Source organism: Vipera berus (genome assembly GCF_964194415.1).
Source record: "Vipera berus genome assembly, chromosome: Z".
NCBI lineage: Eukaryota > Metazoa > Chordata > Lepidosauria > Squamata > Viperidae > Vipera > Vipera berus.
Window position 1 is genome coordinate 130,377,884 of NC_138205.1, and position 19,450 is coordinate 130,397,333.

The following is a 19,450-nucleotide window of genomic DNA, read 5'->3' on the forward strand; positions in this document are numbered from 1 at the left end:
GGCCTCTTGAAGGGGACTCGGCTTGCACCCCTAAAATTGCAACGCTGAAAAGAACACGTTTGAAACCGCAGGGCTGCTATTTTTTTTAAAAAAATATGTTTATTTTTTTTTTCTCCTCTTCTGCGCCATCAAGCATGCCAGGGGTCTCCTGCAAAGCATCAGCCAGCAATTTAATTTATTATTTATTTAATTGATGCATTTAATTTATTGACTGGTGTGTTTTATCGGTGCCGCTTGTATAAACTTTGCCAGGGATCTCCAGCGAAAAAAATCAACCAAGATTTGCAACTTGTGTGTTGTTTGGTTGTTCATGGGTGTGTTTATTTATTTCAACTTTTACATGTAGTCCTCGACTTTCAACCGTTCATTTAATGACAGTTCAAAGTTACAACGGCATTGAAAAAAAGGGATTATGACCGTTTTTCACACTTATGACCATTGCAGCATCCTCATGGTCATGTGGTCAAATGCTTGGAAACTGACTCGTGTTTACGACGGTTGCAGTGTTCCGGTGTCACGTGATCCCCTTTTGCGACCTTCTGACAAGCAAAGCCAATGGGGAAGCCAGATTCACTTAACAACCAGGTTACTAACTTAACAACTACAGTGATTCACTTAACAACTATGGCAAGAAAGGTCGTAAAATGGGGAAAATTCATGTAACAACAGAAATTTTGAGCTCATTTGTGGTCAAAAGTTTAGGATTACCTATATCTTACTGTATTTTTCTCTTTTGTTTTGTTACCGTATTTTCCAGCGTATAAGACGACTTTTTAACCCATGAAAATCACCTCAAAAGGTGGGGGGTCGTCTTATACGCCCAGTCGTCTTATACGCCGGAAAATACGGTATGTTATTTTGTTTCATTTACTTATTTTATTTTACTTACTTTATTTATCTTACTTTATTTTATTTGCTTTACCTTATTTTATTATTTTAGTTTACTTGGTCACTTTTATCATACTTTATTTCATTTTACTTTATTTTATTTTACTTTGCTTAATATTTTACGTTATTTTACTTACTTTGCCTCATTTTATTATTTCACTTTAATCCCTTTGTCTTACTTTATTTCATTTTGCTTTATTGTACTTTATTTTACTATTTATGTTACTTTGCTTAATTGCTTCATCTCCGATTACTTTAATTATTTTACTTATATTGCCTTATTTTATCTTACTCTGCTTAATACTTTATTTTACTTACTTTGCCTTATTTTATTATTTTATTTCGTTACTTTATCTTACTTTATTTTATTTCACTTTTCTGATACCTTATTTTACTTCATTATTTTATTTTATTTTACATATTTTGCCCTATTTTATTTGACTTTCCTCTCTGCTTGATTTTTCAAAAAAAACACAAAGACTACAAGAATCGCATCAACCGACTTTTGTTGGCTCAGCCCAGGTGACCAAACAAACCATGTTCCCGACTCACAAAAAAACCCACACCCACACCCCCCAACTGAGCTTAGCCCTAGCCAAACCTCACATGCACAGTCCCTAACAGTTCTCCGTTGTGTGTTGTGCAACGACAGCCACACCAGGGTGCAAGAATGTCTCTATCTTTTGCACACCAAGCGTGACCAAACCAAACACCCTCGGCCAACATTCGTGGTTGGAAGAGAAGGTTAAAGGAGGCGACGGAGGAACAACCCAGCCCAGCTGGTCAAAAGAATCTATGATGTTTTCCAGTTCCCCATTTGGGGAGAATTTTGGGGGTGACCATCATGCCCTCTTAAAGCAGGCCGGCTGGGGGATTCTGGGAGTGGAAGTCCTCCCCTCTTAAAGCATGGCTGGCTGGGGGATTCTGGGAGTGGAAGTCCACCCCTCTTAAAGCATGCCGGCTGGGGGATTCTGGGAGTTGAAGGCCTCCCCTCTTAAAGGATGCTGCTGGCTGGGGGATTCTGGGAGTGGAAGTCCTCCCCTCTTGAAGTACGGTATGTGTCATAGTTCCGACAGATCTAATTCTTCAAAGAACCTCGAGGCAATGCTGCTGGCTGGGGGATTCTGGGAGTTGAAGTCCTCCCATATTAAAGGATGCTGGTTGGAGAATTCTGGGAGTTGAAGTCATCCACTCTTAAAGCATCCTGGCTGGGGGATTCTGGGAGTGAAAGTCCACCCATTTTAAAAGCTTGCCGGCTGGGGGATTCTGGGAGTGGAAGTCCACACCTGTTAAAGCATGCCGGCTGGGGGATTCTGGGAATTGACGTCCTCCCCTCTTAAAGCATGCCGGCTGGGGGATTCTGGGAGTGGAAGTCCTACCTTCTTCAAGCATGGCTGGCTGGGGGATTCTGGGAACTGAAGTCCACCCAAACAAATTTTTAGCACTTGAGAGAAATGGAGAAATTCCTTTGCTCAGTTGTGCTCAGTTGTCATTGTGACTTTTTTGACTCATTCCACCAGGGGTGTCCGCAGACATGAGGGCAAAAAAGTCAAGATGGCTTTCCAAAGTCTACAATCAACACAACCTGTTCTTTTTCCACGTGCATCACATGGGGGTGTGTGTGTGAAGTAATATTAATTTGGTTTAATTACCTGCACTAGCTATTGATCATTACTGCTAGATTGGATTAGTCTCCTCCACTAATTAAATCAATCTGCTTAGCAATAATTTTAGCTGCATTTAATTTTATGCATATATAAATATGAATCAAATCGAAAGTCTTCTTCCTCGTCCAGGAGCTTCTATGGGGGGGGGTGTCAAAAAAAATATTTAAAAAAAGTGGAATTTAAGAAGCCATGCTAAATTTCCTACAAATTGATTACAATACAGGTTGCATTGACCACAACTGAGCTCAAAATTTATGTTGCTAAATGAGACATCTAGTGAGTGAGTTTGCTCCATTTTACGACTATTCTTGCCACAGTTTTTTAGTGAATCCCTGCAGCTGTTAAATAAGCCGCTCGGTTGTTAAATGAATCTGACTTTGCCATTGACTTTGCTTGACAGACAGTCGCAAAAGGGCATCATGTGACCCCGGGACGCGGCAAGCGTCGTAAGTATGAGTCAGTTGCCAAGTGCCTGAATTTTGATCATGTGACGGTGGGGAACGATACAACAGTAGTAAGTGTGAAAAAGGGTCATAATTACTTTTTTTTCAGTGCTCTTGTAAGTTTGGTCACTGAACAAACGGTCGTAAGCTGAGGATCAGATGTATTTTCACATTTTGAGCCTGTGCGCCAGGCGTCACTGAGCGCCTCATTGTCAAAAGCCATTTATTGCACTCCCAGTCACGATATTTTTCAACACGATTAATATTTCTTTTAAACTGTAATTTTTCTTGACTGCAATTCTGGGCCATTTGTAAGTCATTTTTGTCCGGGTGCTTTGGCAGATTGTACACAGCACCCACAATGGGGGAGGATGAAAAATGATGTGCGTTTATTTTTGCAAATGGAGTTTATTTCTTATTTTTTGAGGCTTTGGGTTGAGTTGGGAGGCGGGTTTGCTGAGAGATATTTTTTTGCTCTTAGCTACTCCGACTCTTTGAGAATGAGTTGCATACAAATTAAGTTCAGGCAGTCCTTCACTTGCAATAGTTCATTTACTGACCGTTCAAAGTAACAATGGTACTGAAAACCGAGACTTATGACGGTAGGGATGTAATTTATTCATTGAATGACTATTTGAAGTTACAATGACACTCCAAAAAGTGACTTATGACCGTTTTTCATACTTATGACCGTTGCAGCATTTTCCCCATGGTCACGTGATCAGAATTTGGGTGCCTGGCGACTGACTCATATTTACGACAGTCGCAGGGTCCCAGGATCACATTATCCCCTTTTGCGACTTTCTGACAAGCAAAGTCAATAGGGGAAGCCAGATTCGCTTAACGACCACGTCACTAATTTAACAATGGTTGAGATTCACTTAACGACTGGGGCAAGAAAGGTCATAAAATGACACAAACTCACTTAAGCAATTGCCTTGCTTAGCAACAGAAATTTTGGGCTCAGTTGTGGTCGTAAGCTGAGGACTAGAATCCATCAGTTTATTAATTGGCTGAAAAGCAGGGGCTGCTTCCCCACCATTGGCCATGATTGTTAAGTGAATCACTGCAGTTTTTAGGTGAGCCGGCTTCCCCCCACGGACTTGGCCTGTGGGAAGCCGGCAGGGAAGGTCGCAAATGGGGATTACGTGACTGGTGGGGGGGACACCCTCCCCCTATCATAGACACATGCCAGTTGCCAAGTACACAGGTTTCTATCGTGTGACCGTGGGGGTGCTGTGATGGGCATAATAATAATAATAATAATAATAATAATAATAATAATAATAATAATAATAATAATAATAATAATAATAATAATAATAATAATAATAATAATAATAATAATAATAATAATAAGAAGAAGAAGAAGAAGAAGAAGAAGAAGAAGAAGAAGAAGAAGAAGAAGAAGAAGAAGAAGAAGAAGAAGAAGAAGAAGAAGAAGAAGAAGAAGTAGTAGTAGTAGTTGGAAGGGACCTTGGAGGTCATCTAGTCCAACCCCCTGCTCAGGCAGGAAACCCTATACCATTTCAGACAAATGGCTGTCCAGTCTCTTCTTAAAAACTTCCAGTGTTGGAGCATTCACCGCTTCTGGAGGCAAAGCTGTTCCACTGGTTAATCGTTCTCACTAACGGGAAGTTTCTCCTTAGTTCGAGGTTGCTTCTCTCCTTGATGAGTTTCCATCCGTTGCTTCTTGTCCTGCCTTCAGGTGCTCTGGAGAATAGCTTGACTCCCTCTTCTTTGGGGCAGCCCCTGAGATATTGGAACGCTGCTATCATGTCCGCCCTCATCCTTCTCTTCATTAAACAAGACGTACCCAATTCCAGCAACCGTTCCCTATATGTTTTAGTATGAGGACTGGTCATAGGTCTCTTTGGAAAGAAAGAAAGAAAGAAAGAAAGAAAGAAAGAAAGAAAGAAAGAAAGAAAGAAAGAAAGAAAGAAAGAAAGAAAGAAAGAAAGAAAGAAAGAAAGAAAGAAAGAAAGAAAGAAAGAAAGAAAGAAAGAAAGAAAGAAATCTGCTTCCCTCTAGTGGCCAAAGGCATCATGAAACTCTCTTTTATTTTCCTAGATTCGATTCAATTCTCTTCGTCGCAAAATTTAATACGAATTCAGCAAACATTTTGCCTTGCTTTGGCCAAAGAAGAAACTGGCCAAAGAAGAAGAAAATTGGGAATTTTGCCCATAGACCACTCCACATTTCCCCATAAGCAGCATTTTTGGGGGATGCTTTTTATATATTAATTATGAAATTATATCCCTGCTTTTCTGTTTGATTAAAAATAAAAGAGGCAATTACAGGCAGACCTTATGACCATAATTGAGCCCAAATTTTCTGTTGCTAAGCAAGACAGTTGTAAGATGAGCCTTGCTCCATTTTACGACCTTTCTTGCCAGATGTTGGATTTCTCCTAACCAGGTTAAATGCTTCACATGAACAAACCAGCATTCTCTGCTTACTTTCACACTAACTTGAATCCCTACGGTTGTTCATTTAACAGCCAGGGGCAAGAAAGGTCATAAAATGGGGACGAAACCCACTGAACAACCGTCTCGCTTAGCAACAGAAATTCAGGCCTCAATTGTGGCAGTAAGTCAAGGACTGACTTTAGTGGCAGGACTCGAATGCAGAACTCCCAAGGCCACTGACTAACCAGGATGGCAAATTGCAACCCAAACAACACTATACAGACAAAACATTTATTTTATTTTTTTTGCAAAATGCAAGACACACAATGACACCCCATGGCAGGAAAAGGGACCACGGTCCTTGTGTCACAGGTCATCAGAGCATGCGGTGAGTGCCACAAGACCCCACAAGTGCAGCAAGGGCCTCCTAGTCAATCTCTCCAGAGATCAAGACTGTGAAACATCCCGGACGGATGAAATAAACTTTTTTGCCGTTCACCCATCGGTAGTAACTGCAAGATCGCCTCCTGGTTTTCTGTCTGGGCAAAATCTGATTTTTCATCTCCTGGAAAAGAGGAATAACTGAATAAGAGCAGGAAGGGGACCTTGGAGGTCTTCTAGCCCAACCCCCTGCCGGGAGAGGCTGGGAATAGGGCCCCATCAGGCCATGGCCAAGCTCCTGCTCTTAAGGACCCTTCCTCAGTTTGGAGATAAATCCATCCATTTGTAAAAAAAACCTACGAGGGGCTTTGTGGCCAAGCAATCATGAGCAATCCTAAACTTACAACCGTTCATTTAGTGACCATTCAAAGTTACAACAGCGCTGAAAAAAGGGACTTACGACCGTTTTTCACACTTACAGTCCACTGCAGCATCCCCGGCCTCACGTGATCAAAATTTAGAGGCTTGGCAACCGACTCATACTTATGACGGTCGCAATGTCCTGGGGTCACGTGATCCCCCTTTGGTGACTTCCTGACCGGCAAGGTCAATGGGGAAAGCCAGATTCACTTTAAAGGTTGGGTGGCTAACTTCACAACTGCAGTGATTCGCTTAACAAATGGGGCAAGACAGGTCGTAAAATGGGGCAAAACTCACACTGCCTGACTTAGCAACAGAAATTTGGGACTCAATTGTCGTCGTAAGTCGGAGACTACCTCTGGGCACATTTGCAAACCAGACCAATAAACCGTCTAGCTGAGATTCAGCCTAACGGTTGTACAAATACAGATGCTGGGTCCCTCCTAACCAGATTAAATACATCACATGAACAAACCAGCATTCTTGGCTTATTTTCACGCTAACTTTCCCCCTACAAACCCACTGTCCCCTGTTTTTGGGGGGGAGGGCGGAAGGACTCCCATCCTTCCAGGGTGAATGTGGAAAACTCAACCTGAGTTAGGGAAAGCATTTCTGAAGAGTGCCCCCAAAGTGAGCAAAGCAGGTCAGGGTTCTGAGATCAAATCCTGACAGATGTGCTCACCGGCATGGGTCCTCCGGCAGAAAGCTCTGGGTCGCCTTCTGCTCCTCGCAGGACCCCAGGTTGGGTCGTCTCCGGCAGAGTCCCAGCCCAGGTCAGCACCAGCAGCATGGCCAGTAGCACCCACACACCCCGCATGATCCCCGCAGTCGGAAATGCAGCTCCTCAGGGACGGTGGAAACCTCTCTGGCCGGAGAAGGTGACGACCAGGAAGGCAGATTCAAGAGATCATCTGAAGATCTCCTTAAAAAGGGAAGGAAGTTCTCGGAGGGAGGGGGGCAGGAAGGGGAAGGACCGGGTCCCCACATGGGGATTGAGGAACCTGGAGGTTTAACGGACAAGGTTGGGCTGGGGGGGGGGTGGAATCACACAACATACGGCAGTTTTGGCTGGGGGCAAAAAACAGGATCTATTTATTTTTAACTGACTTTTTAGAGTATTTCTCCATCTTCCCAGCGTGTGAAGCCCACTGCACCTGTTGGGCAGCGGGGGAACAACCAGCTTCCACCTGGCTAAGCTTCCTAGAGCCAGCATGAAGGCATCCGAGCAACGACGGTTGGCATGGACGCTGCTGCACAGCAGGGAAAATGCAGATGTTTAGAGCAGAGGTTTTTTTTTTAAAAAAATGGGAAATTTAAGGTGTATGGACTTCAACTCCCAGAATTCCCCATGAATGGATGGATGAAGTCCTAGGATACCCCAGAGAGGATATTTGGACTTTGATTCCCAGAGTTCCCCAGCCAGCAGGTGCAAATTTCAATACCCAGAATTGCCTATCCAGCATGCTGGTTAGGGAATCCTGGGAGTTGAAGTCCACCCCTCTTAAAGGATGCTGACTGGGGGATTCTGGGAGTTGAAGTCCTTCCCTCTTAAAGCATGGCTGGCTGGGGGATTCTGGGAGTTGAAGTCCTCCCCTCTTAAAGCATGGCTGGCTGGGGGATTCTGGGAGTGGAAGTCCTCCCCTCTTAAAGCATGGCTGGCTGGGGGATTCTGGGAGTGGAAGTCCTCCCCTCTTAAAGCATGTCAGCTGGGGGATTCTGGGAGTGGAAGTCCTCCCCTCTTAAAGCATGGCTGGCTGGGGGATTCTGGGAGTTGAAATCCTCCCCTCTTAAACATGCCGGCTGGGGGATTCTGGGAGTGGAAGTCCTCCCCTCTTAAAGCATGGCTGGCTGGGGGATTCTGGGAGTTGAAATCCTCCCCTCTTAAACATGCCGGCTGGGGGATTATGGGAGTGGAAGTCCTCCCCTCTTAAAGCATGGCTCGCTGGCGGATTCTGGGAATTGAACGTCAGACATCAAGTTGCCAGGATAGTAAAACCCTGGTTTAAATAAACTGAGATGCCATCTTCCAAGAGTTAGGGGCATCGCTTGGAAAGGCCGAGAATAGTTAAACCAGAGTTATTATCATCATGTCAAAGGCAAAAAGAAGAAAACCAGTTGAGAGTGTAGTATGGAACATATAACCTTCATAAATTTTATTGATTTAAATATCACATTTAGAGAAAGTCCATCTGTAGCTGAAGTCCACACACCTCACAGCGGCCAAGTTTGAGAAACTGATCTAATAAGTCCCCTTTCTGGATACAGGTAGTCCTTGACTTACGACTGTTCATTTAGTGACTGTTTGGCACTAGGAAAAGTGGCTCTTTCTATCCCATTCACATGTTGCGCTTTGGGTTCACTCACACCCACAACTGAGGCCAGCCTTTCAGTTGTTAAGCGAGGTGTTATTAACTGATTAAACACCCAATTTTTCCACGAATTTTTTCCCCACGATTCGATTGTTAAGCGAATCACTGCAGTTGTTAAGCGAATGTGGTCGTTAAGCGAAGCTGGCTTCCTCCACTGAGTTGGGCTCACTCACCTACAAGTAGTCCTCGGTTTACGGCCACAATCGAGGCCAGCTTTAAGCAAGGTTTAAGTGAGTCGCACCCGATTTCGCAACCCATTTTGCCACAGTTCTTAAGGGAATCATTGCAGTCGTTATGCTAATCACGTGGCCATTAAGCGAGTCTGGCTTCCCCCGTCGATTTTCCTTCCCAGGAGCCAGCTGGGAAGGCCACAAAATGGATCTCTTGAGACGCTGCAACCACTGAAAACGTTGAGCAGTTGCCAGGCACCCAGATTTTGACCGTGTGTCTTGTTGAGGATGATGCATCGGTCGTAATTGTGAGGATCGGTCGTTAAGTTCCCTTTTTTTGGCGCCGTTCTAACTCAGGACGGTCACTAAACAAATGGTTGCATAACAATCAGAGAGAAATGGAATTTGATGGCTGTTGGATAACACAAAGCAAGATGCTGAAATAAAAAAGCAAAGGAGGGTCCGTGAAGCCTCCATGGTGGGGTCCAGCCCGTGTGAGAAGTAAGAGCGATTGGATTGGTCCTTCCTAACACACACACACACACACAGAGGTTCAGGTTGCAAGGCATTGTGGGAGTATCCCTGGCATATCCGTCATTTGGGATTGTTACCACTTAAGGGGCCGAAGGCTCCAGGTTTGGGGGTCTGCAGCTGCCTCTGGCTTTCCTGGATAAATTTCTTCCACCAAGCTTTGGAGATTCTGGACGCTTCAATCTGGATTGGAAAGAATGATGAGAGAGGAGTCAGAAGAGAGGAATTTTTTTAAAAAAAATGGGGCGAGGAGTTTCCTTCCGGTCTTGGTATAGGCAGGTTCTATTGCTCGAGCAAGGGGCTGGACTAGATGATCTCCAAGGTCCCCACCAGCTCTATTCTATTCCATTCCATTCCATTCTATTATATTATATTCTATTCTGCAATTCCATTCCATTCCATATTCCATATTCCATATTCCATATTCCATTCCATTTCATATTCTATTCTATTCTATTCTATTCTATTCTATTCTATTCTATTCTATTCTATTCTATTCTATTCTATTCTATTCTGTTCTATTCTGTTCTATTCTATTGTTTCCATTCCATTCCAGCTCCATTCCACTCCATTCCATTCCATTTAATTCTAATTCTAATCTGTTCTATTCTATTCTATTCTATTCTATTCTATTCTATTCTATTCTATTCTATTCTATTCTATTCTATTCTATTCTATTCTATTCTACAATTCCATTCCATTCCATTCCATTTTTTATTCTATTCTATTCTACAGTATTCCATTCCATATTCCATTCCATTCCTATTGTATTCCATATTCCATTCCATATTCTATTCCATTCCACTCCATTCCATATTCCATTCCATATTTTCTATTCTATTCTATTCTATTCTATTCTATTCTATTCTATTCTATTCTATTCTATTCTATTCTATTCTATTCTATTCTATTCTATTCTATTCTATTCTATTCTATTCTACAATTCCGTTCCATTCCATATTCCATTCCATATCTATTCTATTCCATTCTATTCTTAGAAAAGGTGTGTGTGTGTGTGTGTGTGTGTGTGTGTGCAAATTTTCAGATGCCATTCACAATATTTCGCTCCCCAACAAGCATGCATGGAGTTTGCAAGACCATAGAAAATAAATACAAGTAGTCCTTAACTTACAACAGTTCACTTAGCGACCGTTCAAAGTTACAACGGCACTGAAAAAAGTGAGTTATGACTGTTTTTCCATACTTACAACCATTGTAGCATCTCCATGGTGACATGATCAAAATTTGGGTGCTTGGCAACCAGTGTGTATTTATGACAGTTGTGGGGTCCCGGGGTCAAGTGATCACCACTTATGACCTTCCTAGCTGGCTTGTGACAAGCAAAGTCAATGGAGGAGGCCGGATTCACTTAACAGCCATGTGATTCGCTTAACAACCGCAGTGATTTGCTAAAAACCATGGCAAAATGGTTGCAAAATTGGATGGGACAGACTCAACAACTCCCTTGCTTAAGGATGGAAACGCTGGTCACACCATTGTTAAGTGAACCTGGGCTTCGTGACTGACTCCGCTTGTCAGGAGATCACGTGACCCTGCGACTATGCGACCGTCCTACGTGCCCCATTGTTGCCGTAAGTTGAGGACTACCAGCAAAGGCGTGATACATAATGGACTTGCTCAATATTTGGAAAGGACAGTCCTAACATGGGGCAAAACTCACTTAAGCGCTCTCACTTAACAACAGAGCTTACTTTTGGTCGTAAGTCGAGGACTACCTGCATTCAGAGTCTTTCTTTCCAAAGAATAGATGCCTAGTAAGTAAACGAGGTCTTTCCTGGTAGGTCAACTGTTCCACACCCATAATCAGTTTTTTTCTCATTTTTTTTTCTAACGCACACCTTTGCTGAACTTCTAACACAATCTCCGCAAGAGGTCCACACTTACGGGCAGATGCTCAGAATGGGGCGTCACCACCTCAGGTGCTCCAGAGGCAGGTGGGGCATCTTCGGAGCGGGCCGTCAGGAGAAGCGAGAGGCCGGCCAACACCACCAAGACGAGCCAAGAAGCCTTCATGGTTGCTCCTAATCCTGGATGAAACCCACAACTCTCCTGGATCACAGTTGTGAACTCCTTCTCGGTTCTCCTCACACATTTATGGACCTGCCCGATCCCTGGGCTGGTCAGCCGGAAAGAATTCGGCAAGGGAAGTGCTGCAATCTGCAATTCCAGACGTCACCAGCTAAGCTACCTTCTGGCCTACAAGGATCATGACTCACGGTTTGTCTTCAGATCACCCCACCCTGGTGTTGCAACATCCAAGCCAAGAAGTCATTGTTTGCACGACAGGACAGCACCAAGGATTATTTCTGAGTCCTGCTAGCTAAACCATCTCCACCCCAACCTGGATCTTGTTCTCCCGGCCCTGAAAGAACTTGAGAAAGGGGCATGGAGGAGAACTTTAATAACAATAATAAAGTTGGAAGGGATCTTGGAGGTCATCTAGTCCAACCCCCTGCTCAGGCAGGAGAACCCATACCATTTCAGACAAATGGCTGTCCAGTCTCTTCTTAAAAACCTCCAGTGTTGGAGCATTCACCACTTCTGGAGGCAGGTTGTTCCACTGGTTAATTGTTCTGTCAGGAAGTTTCTCCTTAGTTCCTGGTTGCTTCTCTCCTTGAAGCAACATCTCAGCGAGATGAAAAGATGCTAGCAATCTTCTCTAACCATCACTGGGTTAGAGAAGAGGAAGCAGGGTCAACGTTCATGAGGGAAATGTGGATGAGTTTCCTGGTGAATCAGGGTTTGGGAGTAAGCTGGGCTAAGCTAACGTGACTCCTGGTGACATCAGGACATTTGTAGTTTTCTTAGTAAACATCTAGGACCGATTCTTAAGTTTATCTGAATACTTTTTCAACTTCTGCTGGTATCGCAGGAAGTCCTCAACTTACAACTCTTCGTTTGGTGACCACTGAAAGTCCCAACAGTGCTGAAAATGTGGCTTATGACCAATCCTCGCACTTACAACCATCTTGCATCCCCAAGCTGGCACAAGGTTAAAATTTGGACGCTTAGCAACTATTGTGTATTTATGACGGTTGCAGCATCCCGGGGTCATAGGGTCAAAATTCGGATGCTTGGCCACTGGCTCGCATTTATGACGGTTTCAGGGTCACGTGCTCAGCCTTTGCGAACCGTCCCAGCTGGTTCTGACAAGTGAAGTCAATAGAGAAAGCTGGATTCGCTTGGCAACTGTGTGATTCACTGAACTGGGGTGACTTGCTTAACAAAGTGGGAAACGGTTGTAAAATTGGGTGTGACTCACTGAATGATCGCTTCACTTGGCCATAGAAAGTCTGGCCCTGACTGCATTTGAGCCCTGCCTGTAGTAATCTTGTTTCCTTTGAGGTAAACCATGAGTAGCTAAGGATGGGATAGGATAGGATAGAAATTATACAACAGAATAGAATAGAAAATATAGAATAGAATAGAATAGAATAGAATAGAATAGAATAGAATAGAATAGAATAGAATAGAATAGAATAGAATAGAATAGAATAGAATAGAATAGAATAGAATAGAATAGAATAGAATAGAAAATATGGAATGAGTGGAGTGGAATGGAATAGAATAGAATAAAATAGAAAATATGGAATGGAATGGAGTGGAGTAGAATATAGAAATGAATGGAATGGAATGGAATATGGAATAAGGAATAGAACAGAAGGGACCTTGGAGGTCATCTAGTCCAACCCCTGCTCAGGCAGGAAACCCTATACCATTTTAAACAAATGGTTGTCTAATCTCTTCTTACAAAACTTCCAGGTAGGTAACTTAACAAACGTCTCGCCTAGCAACATAAATATTGGGCTCAGTTGTCAGTCTTAAGTCAAGGACTTCCTGTATAGAACACGCCTTCCTGCGTCTCAATGGGTGGATTCACACAACCCTCTAGGTTTCATTTCTGGTTCAGGCCTTCAATCATTTGTCTTGGGGTGGTTGAGGAAACAAAAGTGCCAGATTTAACTCCAGTACATTTTGTTGTGTACAATATGTGTTGTGCACCCTGAGTTGTTAACCTGACTCATTACAAAAACCCCAGATTTTCTAAATCTTCCTGCCAATTTAAATACCTGAAATTAAATACATTTTCTCTCAGGTGTGCAATCCTCTTTGAATTAGGTGATGTTTCCCTTCTTACAGTCTCTCTCCCCTTGTAAGCGTGGCATTGTGTAACCCTGTGTGTAATTTTAACCCTTGGATAGTATTTATTTTCCTCTTGATTAAAGGCTGGGTGAACTTGAAAAGTAATGTCGTCTCAAAGTCACCAAAACAGACCAGCATCGAATTTTTTGACTGCCCAAAGCGTTACAGGTAGTCCTCAATGTATGACAGTTCACTTAGCAACCATAGGTCGTAAATTGAGGACTACCTGTAACGCTTTGGGCAGACAAAAATTCGATGCCGGTCTGTTTTCAAAGTTGCACTGAAAACCAATGACTTAAAAGTAAGGCGACTTACATAAGGGCGTATTCAAAATCCCAGCTAGGTATGCAAAAACAAAAACAGCTCCCATTCAGAAGTTGGCCTAGTCTTCTGGGTTGGCTAATATCCAAATTACCAGGATGCTGGAGTTTCTAAGATACGCCAAGCTCATTTTTGAAATGTAATATAGGTAATCTTCGATTTATGGCGACAATGGAGCCCAAAATTTGTTAAGCAAGACAGTTGTTAAGCGAGTTTCCCTGTTTTACTACCTTTCTTGTTAAAGTGATTCGACTTAAAACTTAAATTACCTCAGTTGCTAGTCTCCCCCCCCCCCCGGTTGTTAAGTGAATCTGGCTTCCCCATGGACTTTGCTTGTCAGAAGGCCGTCATAAATGTGAATCAGTTGCCAAGCGTTTGAATTTTGATCACGTGACCATGGGGGTGCTGCAATAATCATATGTAGTAGTAGTAGTAGTAATAGTAGTAGTAACAACAAGTTGGAAGGGACCTTGGAGGTCATCTAGTCCAACCCTCTGCTCAGGCAGGAAACCCTATACCATTTCGGACAAACGGCTGTCCAGTCTCTCCTTAAAAACTGTGTGTGTGTAAAAAACGGTGCTAAGTAACTTTTTTCAGTGCCGTTGTAACTTCGAACGGTTACTAAACAGACTGTCGTAATTCGAGGACTACCTGCACTCAATTTAAACCAGGGGAAAATGCAGCTAGAGTGTCTTTTTTACAGATAACAAAACTTGAAAACTTCTGGGGGTTTTCCTCACATTTTAACCAATAGTGCGGGGGGGGGGGAGACAACAACAACCTGGGACACCTGCACAGCCAGGATGAAACAGCTTGAAGAATTCCCTGGGAGAAACAAGAAATTGCAAAAAAAAATAAAATTAAAATTAAAAAGGGAGGAGGAGAAAGAGAAGGAAAAGAAGGTAGGCAAGTAAATAGAAGGCAGTCCTCGGCTTACAACCGTTTCTTTAGTGAGCAAAGTTACAATGGCACTGAAAAAAGTGACTTACGACTGTTTTTCACACTTATGACCGTTGCAGCATCCCTCACCTGATCAAAATTCAGACGCTTGGCCACTGACTTGTATTTATGTCGGTGGTTCACGCGGCCCCCTTTTGCGGCCTTCTGACAACCAGAGTCAACGGGGGAAACCCGGTTCACTTAACGACCGTGTTACTATAACTATTGCAGTGATTCAGTTAGCGACTGTAGCAAGAAGGGTTGTCAAATGGGGCAAAATTCACTTAGCAACCGTTTGGCTTAGCAATAGAAGTGTTGGGTTCTGTTGTGGACGTTAAGCTGAGGTAAAAAGGTCGGCTGTGAACCATCCATGCAGTCAAAAAAAGAGAAAAAAAAGTAACAGGAAAACATCCAAAATGCTGTTTTCTTTTCCCAATTCAGCCAAACTCAGTGACAAGATTTGATAGCTCAGATGAGACAAATGCAAATCGCTTGGGGAACATTTTATTACCAAAGAAACAAATTTCCTCCACGCAACACAGCCTGGTGTGTCATGTACATTTTGACTGGGGAAATCTAGAAAATTTGTAATGTCTTTCCTGTACGCCAGGAAGGACACACACACACACACACACACACACACCTCTTAATAAGTGACATTTGACAATTTCCTCTGTATTTTATATGCTGAGAACTGGATGAAGTAGGAGTTATTTAAAGTATAAAAAGTAGGATTGACCCTCAAGAAACCAGCCCACCACAAAGTTGCTGAAAAGGCAGGGGGAACACAACATGGATTTTTCAGGTACACACACACACACACACACACACACTGAAGGTTGGGCTTTTGGAGGCAAAGCAAGAAAATTTGTTGCTTTAAAACAGTGTTTCTCAACCTCAGCCACTTTGAAGATGTGTGGACTTCAACTCCCAGAAATCCCCAGCCAGCTATAGCTGGCTGTGGAATTCTGGGAGTTGAAGTCCATTCATCTTCAAAATGGCTGAGGTTGAAAAAGAACTGATGTGGAAAATAAGAAATTCAACACAATTGTCGGTCCGTTCGGCTTTTTTTTCTTGATATATTTTGACATCTCTTTTTTTTGTGTAAGTTTTTAAATTTTTAACATCAGGCTGTTGCTAGCTCGTTGCCACCTTTTCCCCCCTCTTTATTTTGTATTTGAACTTTGGAAATAGAAAAATAAACATTTGGGGGGGGGAATTTAAAAAAAAAAACGGATGCCCAATCCGCTCAGCAAGTCACACCGAAGATCAGTGCCAGAGTCCGTATCAAATCCTCCCATCTTGCTAGGTTGACGTTTTTCCTGGGTTTTTCCGTTACCTCTGAAGAGGCCCAGGTGGCTCTAGGTCCCAAGGTGAAGAAGAAGTAGTAGCCAAGCCAAGAGACTCATGACTTTTGTCTCTTCTTCTGCCGGTTAAGGCAGAAGTTTCGGGGAACAAGATGGGCGTTTGTAGAAAGAATTTGGAGTTTTCTTTGCAGGGATGAATTGCACCCTTGTTGGTCCGGGAAGCTTGGGTCCACCACGATGGGATGTTCTCATGAAGGTCTCCAGGATGGACCCAAGGAATCTCATTTCTGCAAGGCGCCTCAGTCCGAGTCACTGTCTTCCTGCTTGGCCGAATCGACGGCAGAGGCCAACTCTTCCTCCTGGCCTCTCAAGCGTTCTCCTGCAGGCAGAATCAAGCAGATGGACCTCATGGAGACCGTGGTAGGTCCTTTGAACCTCAAAACAGGTGGCCCACCAAAACACACCCTGACAGAAGCTTCAAGACACCCCAAGTTGGTTCATCCCTATAAAACGAACTGGACAACTGGCCGCAAACTTCCTAGTATAGGTAGTTCTCGACTTACGACCGTTTGTTCGGTGACCGTTTGAACTTACGAAAAGTGACTGTGACCAGTTTTTCAGACCTACGACCGTTGCAGCATCCCCCTGGTCACGTGATCAAAATTCGGATGCTTGGCCACTGACTCGTACTTATGACCCTCGCAGTGTCCTGGAGTCACGTGATCCTTCTTTTGCAACCTCTTTGTCAAGCAAAGTCAATGCGGAAGCCGGATTCATTTAACGACCGTGTGACTAACTTAACAATGCAAAGATTCGCTTAACAACTGTGGGAAGGAAGGTTGTAAAATGGGGGAAAACCCATTTAATAACTGTCTCACTTAACGACAGAAATTATTGGCTCAATTGTGGTCGTAAGCTGAGGACTGCCTGTATCTCCATTTTTCATACAGTAGTGATCAGGCCAATGAAGCAATCCAGCCTCTCTTAGACTGCTAAATACACTCTGTTTTACACTTACACATCCTTGACTTATCACAACGGAGTCCCAAGTTTCCATCGCTAAACAAGACAGTTGTTCAGTGCCACATTTTACGACCTTCCTTGCCACAGTTGTTAAGGGAATCCCTGCAGTTAAGTCACACGGTTGTTAAGCAAATCTGGCTTCCCCATTAGGTCCTCAGGTCGCTAAAGGGGATCATGTGACACCTGGATGCTCCTACGTTTCTATACACACACCCCCAGACCAGACTCACGGATCAGCTCAGCAATGGCCCTCTGTGTTCGCTTTTCCAACTTTTCCAGTTTTTTGGCCACGTCTCGCTTTAGGTCCCTGGGAAATGAGAGAAATGGGGAGGGGGGATGAATGAAGGCTATCAAAGCTCCAAGGGGCTGGAGTAGAAGACCTCCTGGGTCCCTTCCGTTACTCCCTATCCACTCTTTAAATGCCAGTTTAGCTCAGAGTTACAATCCTACACATGCTTGGAAGAGTTAGCGGTGAAAGGAAAAGCAGGCCGCCAAAAAAACACCACGGTGCCTGGATGTCATCAGAGCTGACGCCAGCCGGAGCATAGAACAACTCAAAGTAGTAGTTCAAGAAGATGTGGAGAGACCTGGCCTGGAGAATCGCCAAGAGCTGGACACAATTGGACGGATAAGGTCACCAACATCATCACTTATCCTTATCCACAGTTCTCCTCCAATCGGAGAAGGAGTAGAACCTCAAGGAACCGGAGCAAAAAGTGGGATCCTCCTACTATCCCTGTGTAGTCACAGGAGAACTAAGTCCAACGCTCCTAAAGTGCCGTTGACCCTTTTCTAACTCCTGGCAGGTGCTGAGCGCGCAATCGAGAAGATTCTCGTGCAAGGGCTTTCAGCAATAGATGGGTTTAGTTGGAAGGTTCCTGTGCAGAGGCATCTAGCAACAGATCATTTGAGTTGAAAGGTTCCTGTGTTTTGCTTTCAGCAATAGATCAGTTAAGTTGAAAGCTTCCCATGCACAGGCCTTCAGCAATAGATCAGTTTAGTTGAAAGACTCCTGTGTATAGGGTTTTAGCAATAGATCAGTTAAGTTGAGAAGATTCCTGTGCACAGGCTTTCAGCAATAGATCAGTTAAGTTGAAACATTCCTGTGCACAGGTTTTCAGCAATAAATCAGTTAAAAGTTGAAAGCTTCCCCTGCCCAGGCCTTCAGCAATAGATCAGTTTAGTTGAGAGACTCCTGCATGTAGGGTTTTAGCAATAGATCAGTTAAGTTGAAAGATTCCTGCGTGTAGGGTTTTAGCAAGACATCAGTTAAGTTGAAAGATTCCTGTGCAAGGCTTTCAGCAATAGATCAGTTTAGTTGAAAGCTTCCTGTGCACAGGCTTTCAGGGATAAATCAGTGTAGTTGAACCTTCATGTGCAGACCTGGTGTTTGGCACCTATCACAAATGCACATAAAGAGCACAACTGCCCCACAGAAAACTCAGGAAGTTTGGGAAGGCCTTTAAATTGCAAATCTTAGCTGTGCTGCACGTGGAGATGAACGTTCCTACTCACCAGTCGGGCTTCCTGGGGGCAAGATTTGCCAGGTCCTAGAAAGGACGAAAACAAAGGGGAGGTGTTAATGAGGAAGCCCCTCCTCTTCTTAAGAGCCACTTTCCAGTAAGAGTCTTATCCGAGAAGGCCTTACCACTTCTTCAATGATCAGCTCCGGTTTAGCTGCCTCTAGCTGCTCCTTCACCTTGTCTTCCACTAGAGAGGGGAGGAAACCACAGTGGCAGATGGGAGAGGAAGGGGGTAAAAGATTAGCCGCCCATTGTCCGTGTGGGTGCCAAGCGGGTCCCCTGAACAGAAGGCCCAATGGGGGCTGTTTCCCTAGAAAGCGTCAAGAATTGAGGCAGCCGTCTGCAAGCGGGCACCCTCCAGACATGGGAACTGCAGGGCCCGGCACGAGGGGAGGGGCAGCGGGTTAGAAGAGAAGGGAGACCCTTGGAAAAAAACACATGCCGGGGAGGAAAAACACAGCAAGCCAGGTTGGAGGTAGGGCATCAGCCCTTCTCTGTCCTCCAGGAGGAAGACTCAAAATAAGGCCTCTGTTTCTTTCTGGTACAGGGAAGGGAAAAGTGGCAGAAGAGGAGAAGATGGAAGAGAAGAAGATGATGGAGGAGAGGAGAAGGGAAGAAGAAGATGGAAAAGGAGAAATAGAAAAGCTGCAGAAGGAGTCGACAGACAAGGGGAAGGAGAAAGATACAGAAGGAGGAAGAGATGAAAAAGGAGAAAGGGAAAGAGAAAGGTAAGAAGACAGACAAGGAGGAGGAAAAGGTGAGGGAGAGAGAGAGGGAGACAGAGAAAGAAAGAGAAAGGGAGAGAGAGAGAGAGAGAGAGAGAGAGAGAGAGAGAGAGAGAGAGAGAGAAAGAAAGAAAGACAAGGAGAAGATAGACGAGGAGGAGCAGGAAAAAA

General features: G+C 43.9%; 1 protein-coding gene across 4 annotated transcripts in view; it reads right to left on the bottom strand.

Moving 5' to 3' along the window:
- Window positions 1-5,693: 5,693 nt before the first annotated feature.
- Window positions 5,694-19,450, bottom strand: part of CCDC12 (coiled-coil domain containing 12) — a gene marked incomplete at its 5' end in the record, with an annotated part of 38,195 nt that continues 24,438 nt past the window's right edge. For 2 of the 4 annotated variants that reach the window (XM_081344242.1, XM_081344240.1), the window contains 4 exons: window positions 15,844-16,387; window positions 17,262-17,338; window positions 18,547-18,581; window positions 18,680-18,741. In XM_081344242.1, the coding sequence (XP_081200368.1) occupies window positions 16,308-16,387; window positions 17,262-17,338; window positions 18,547-18,581; window positions 18,680-18,741 (254 nt within the window). In that variant the 3' untranslated portion in view covers window positions 15,844-16,307. Of the gene's footprint in view, window positions 5,972-8,340; window positions 9,461-15,843; window positions 16,388-17,261; window positions 17,339-18,546; window positions 18,582-18,679; window positions 18,742-19,450 lie in introns of those variants that run through there. The other 2 variants (XR_014028539.1, XM_081344241.1) reach the window with 2 other exon arrangements.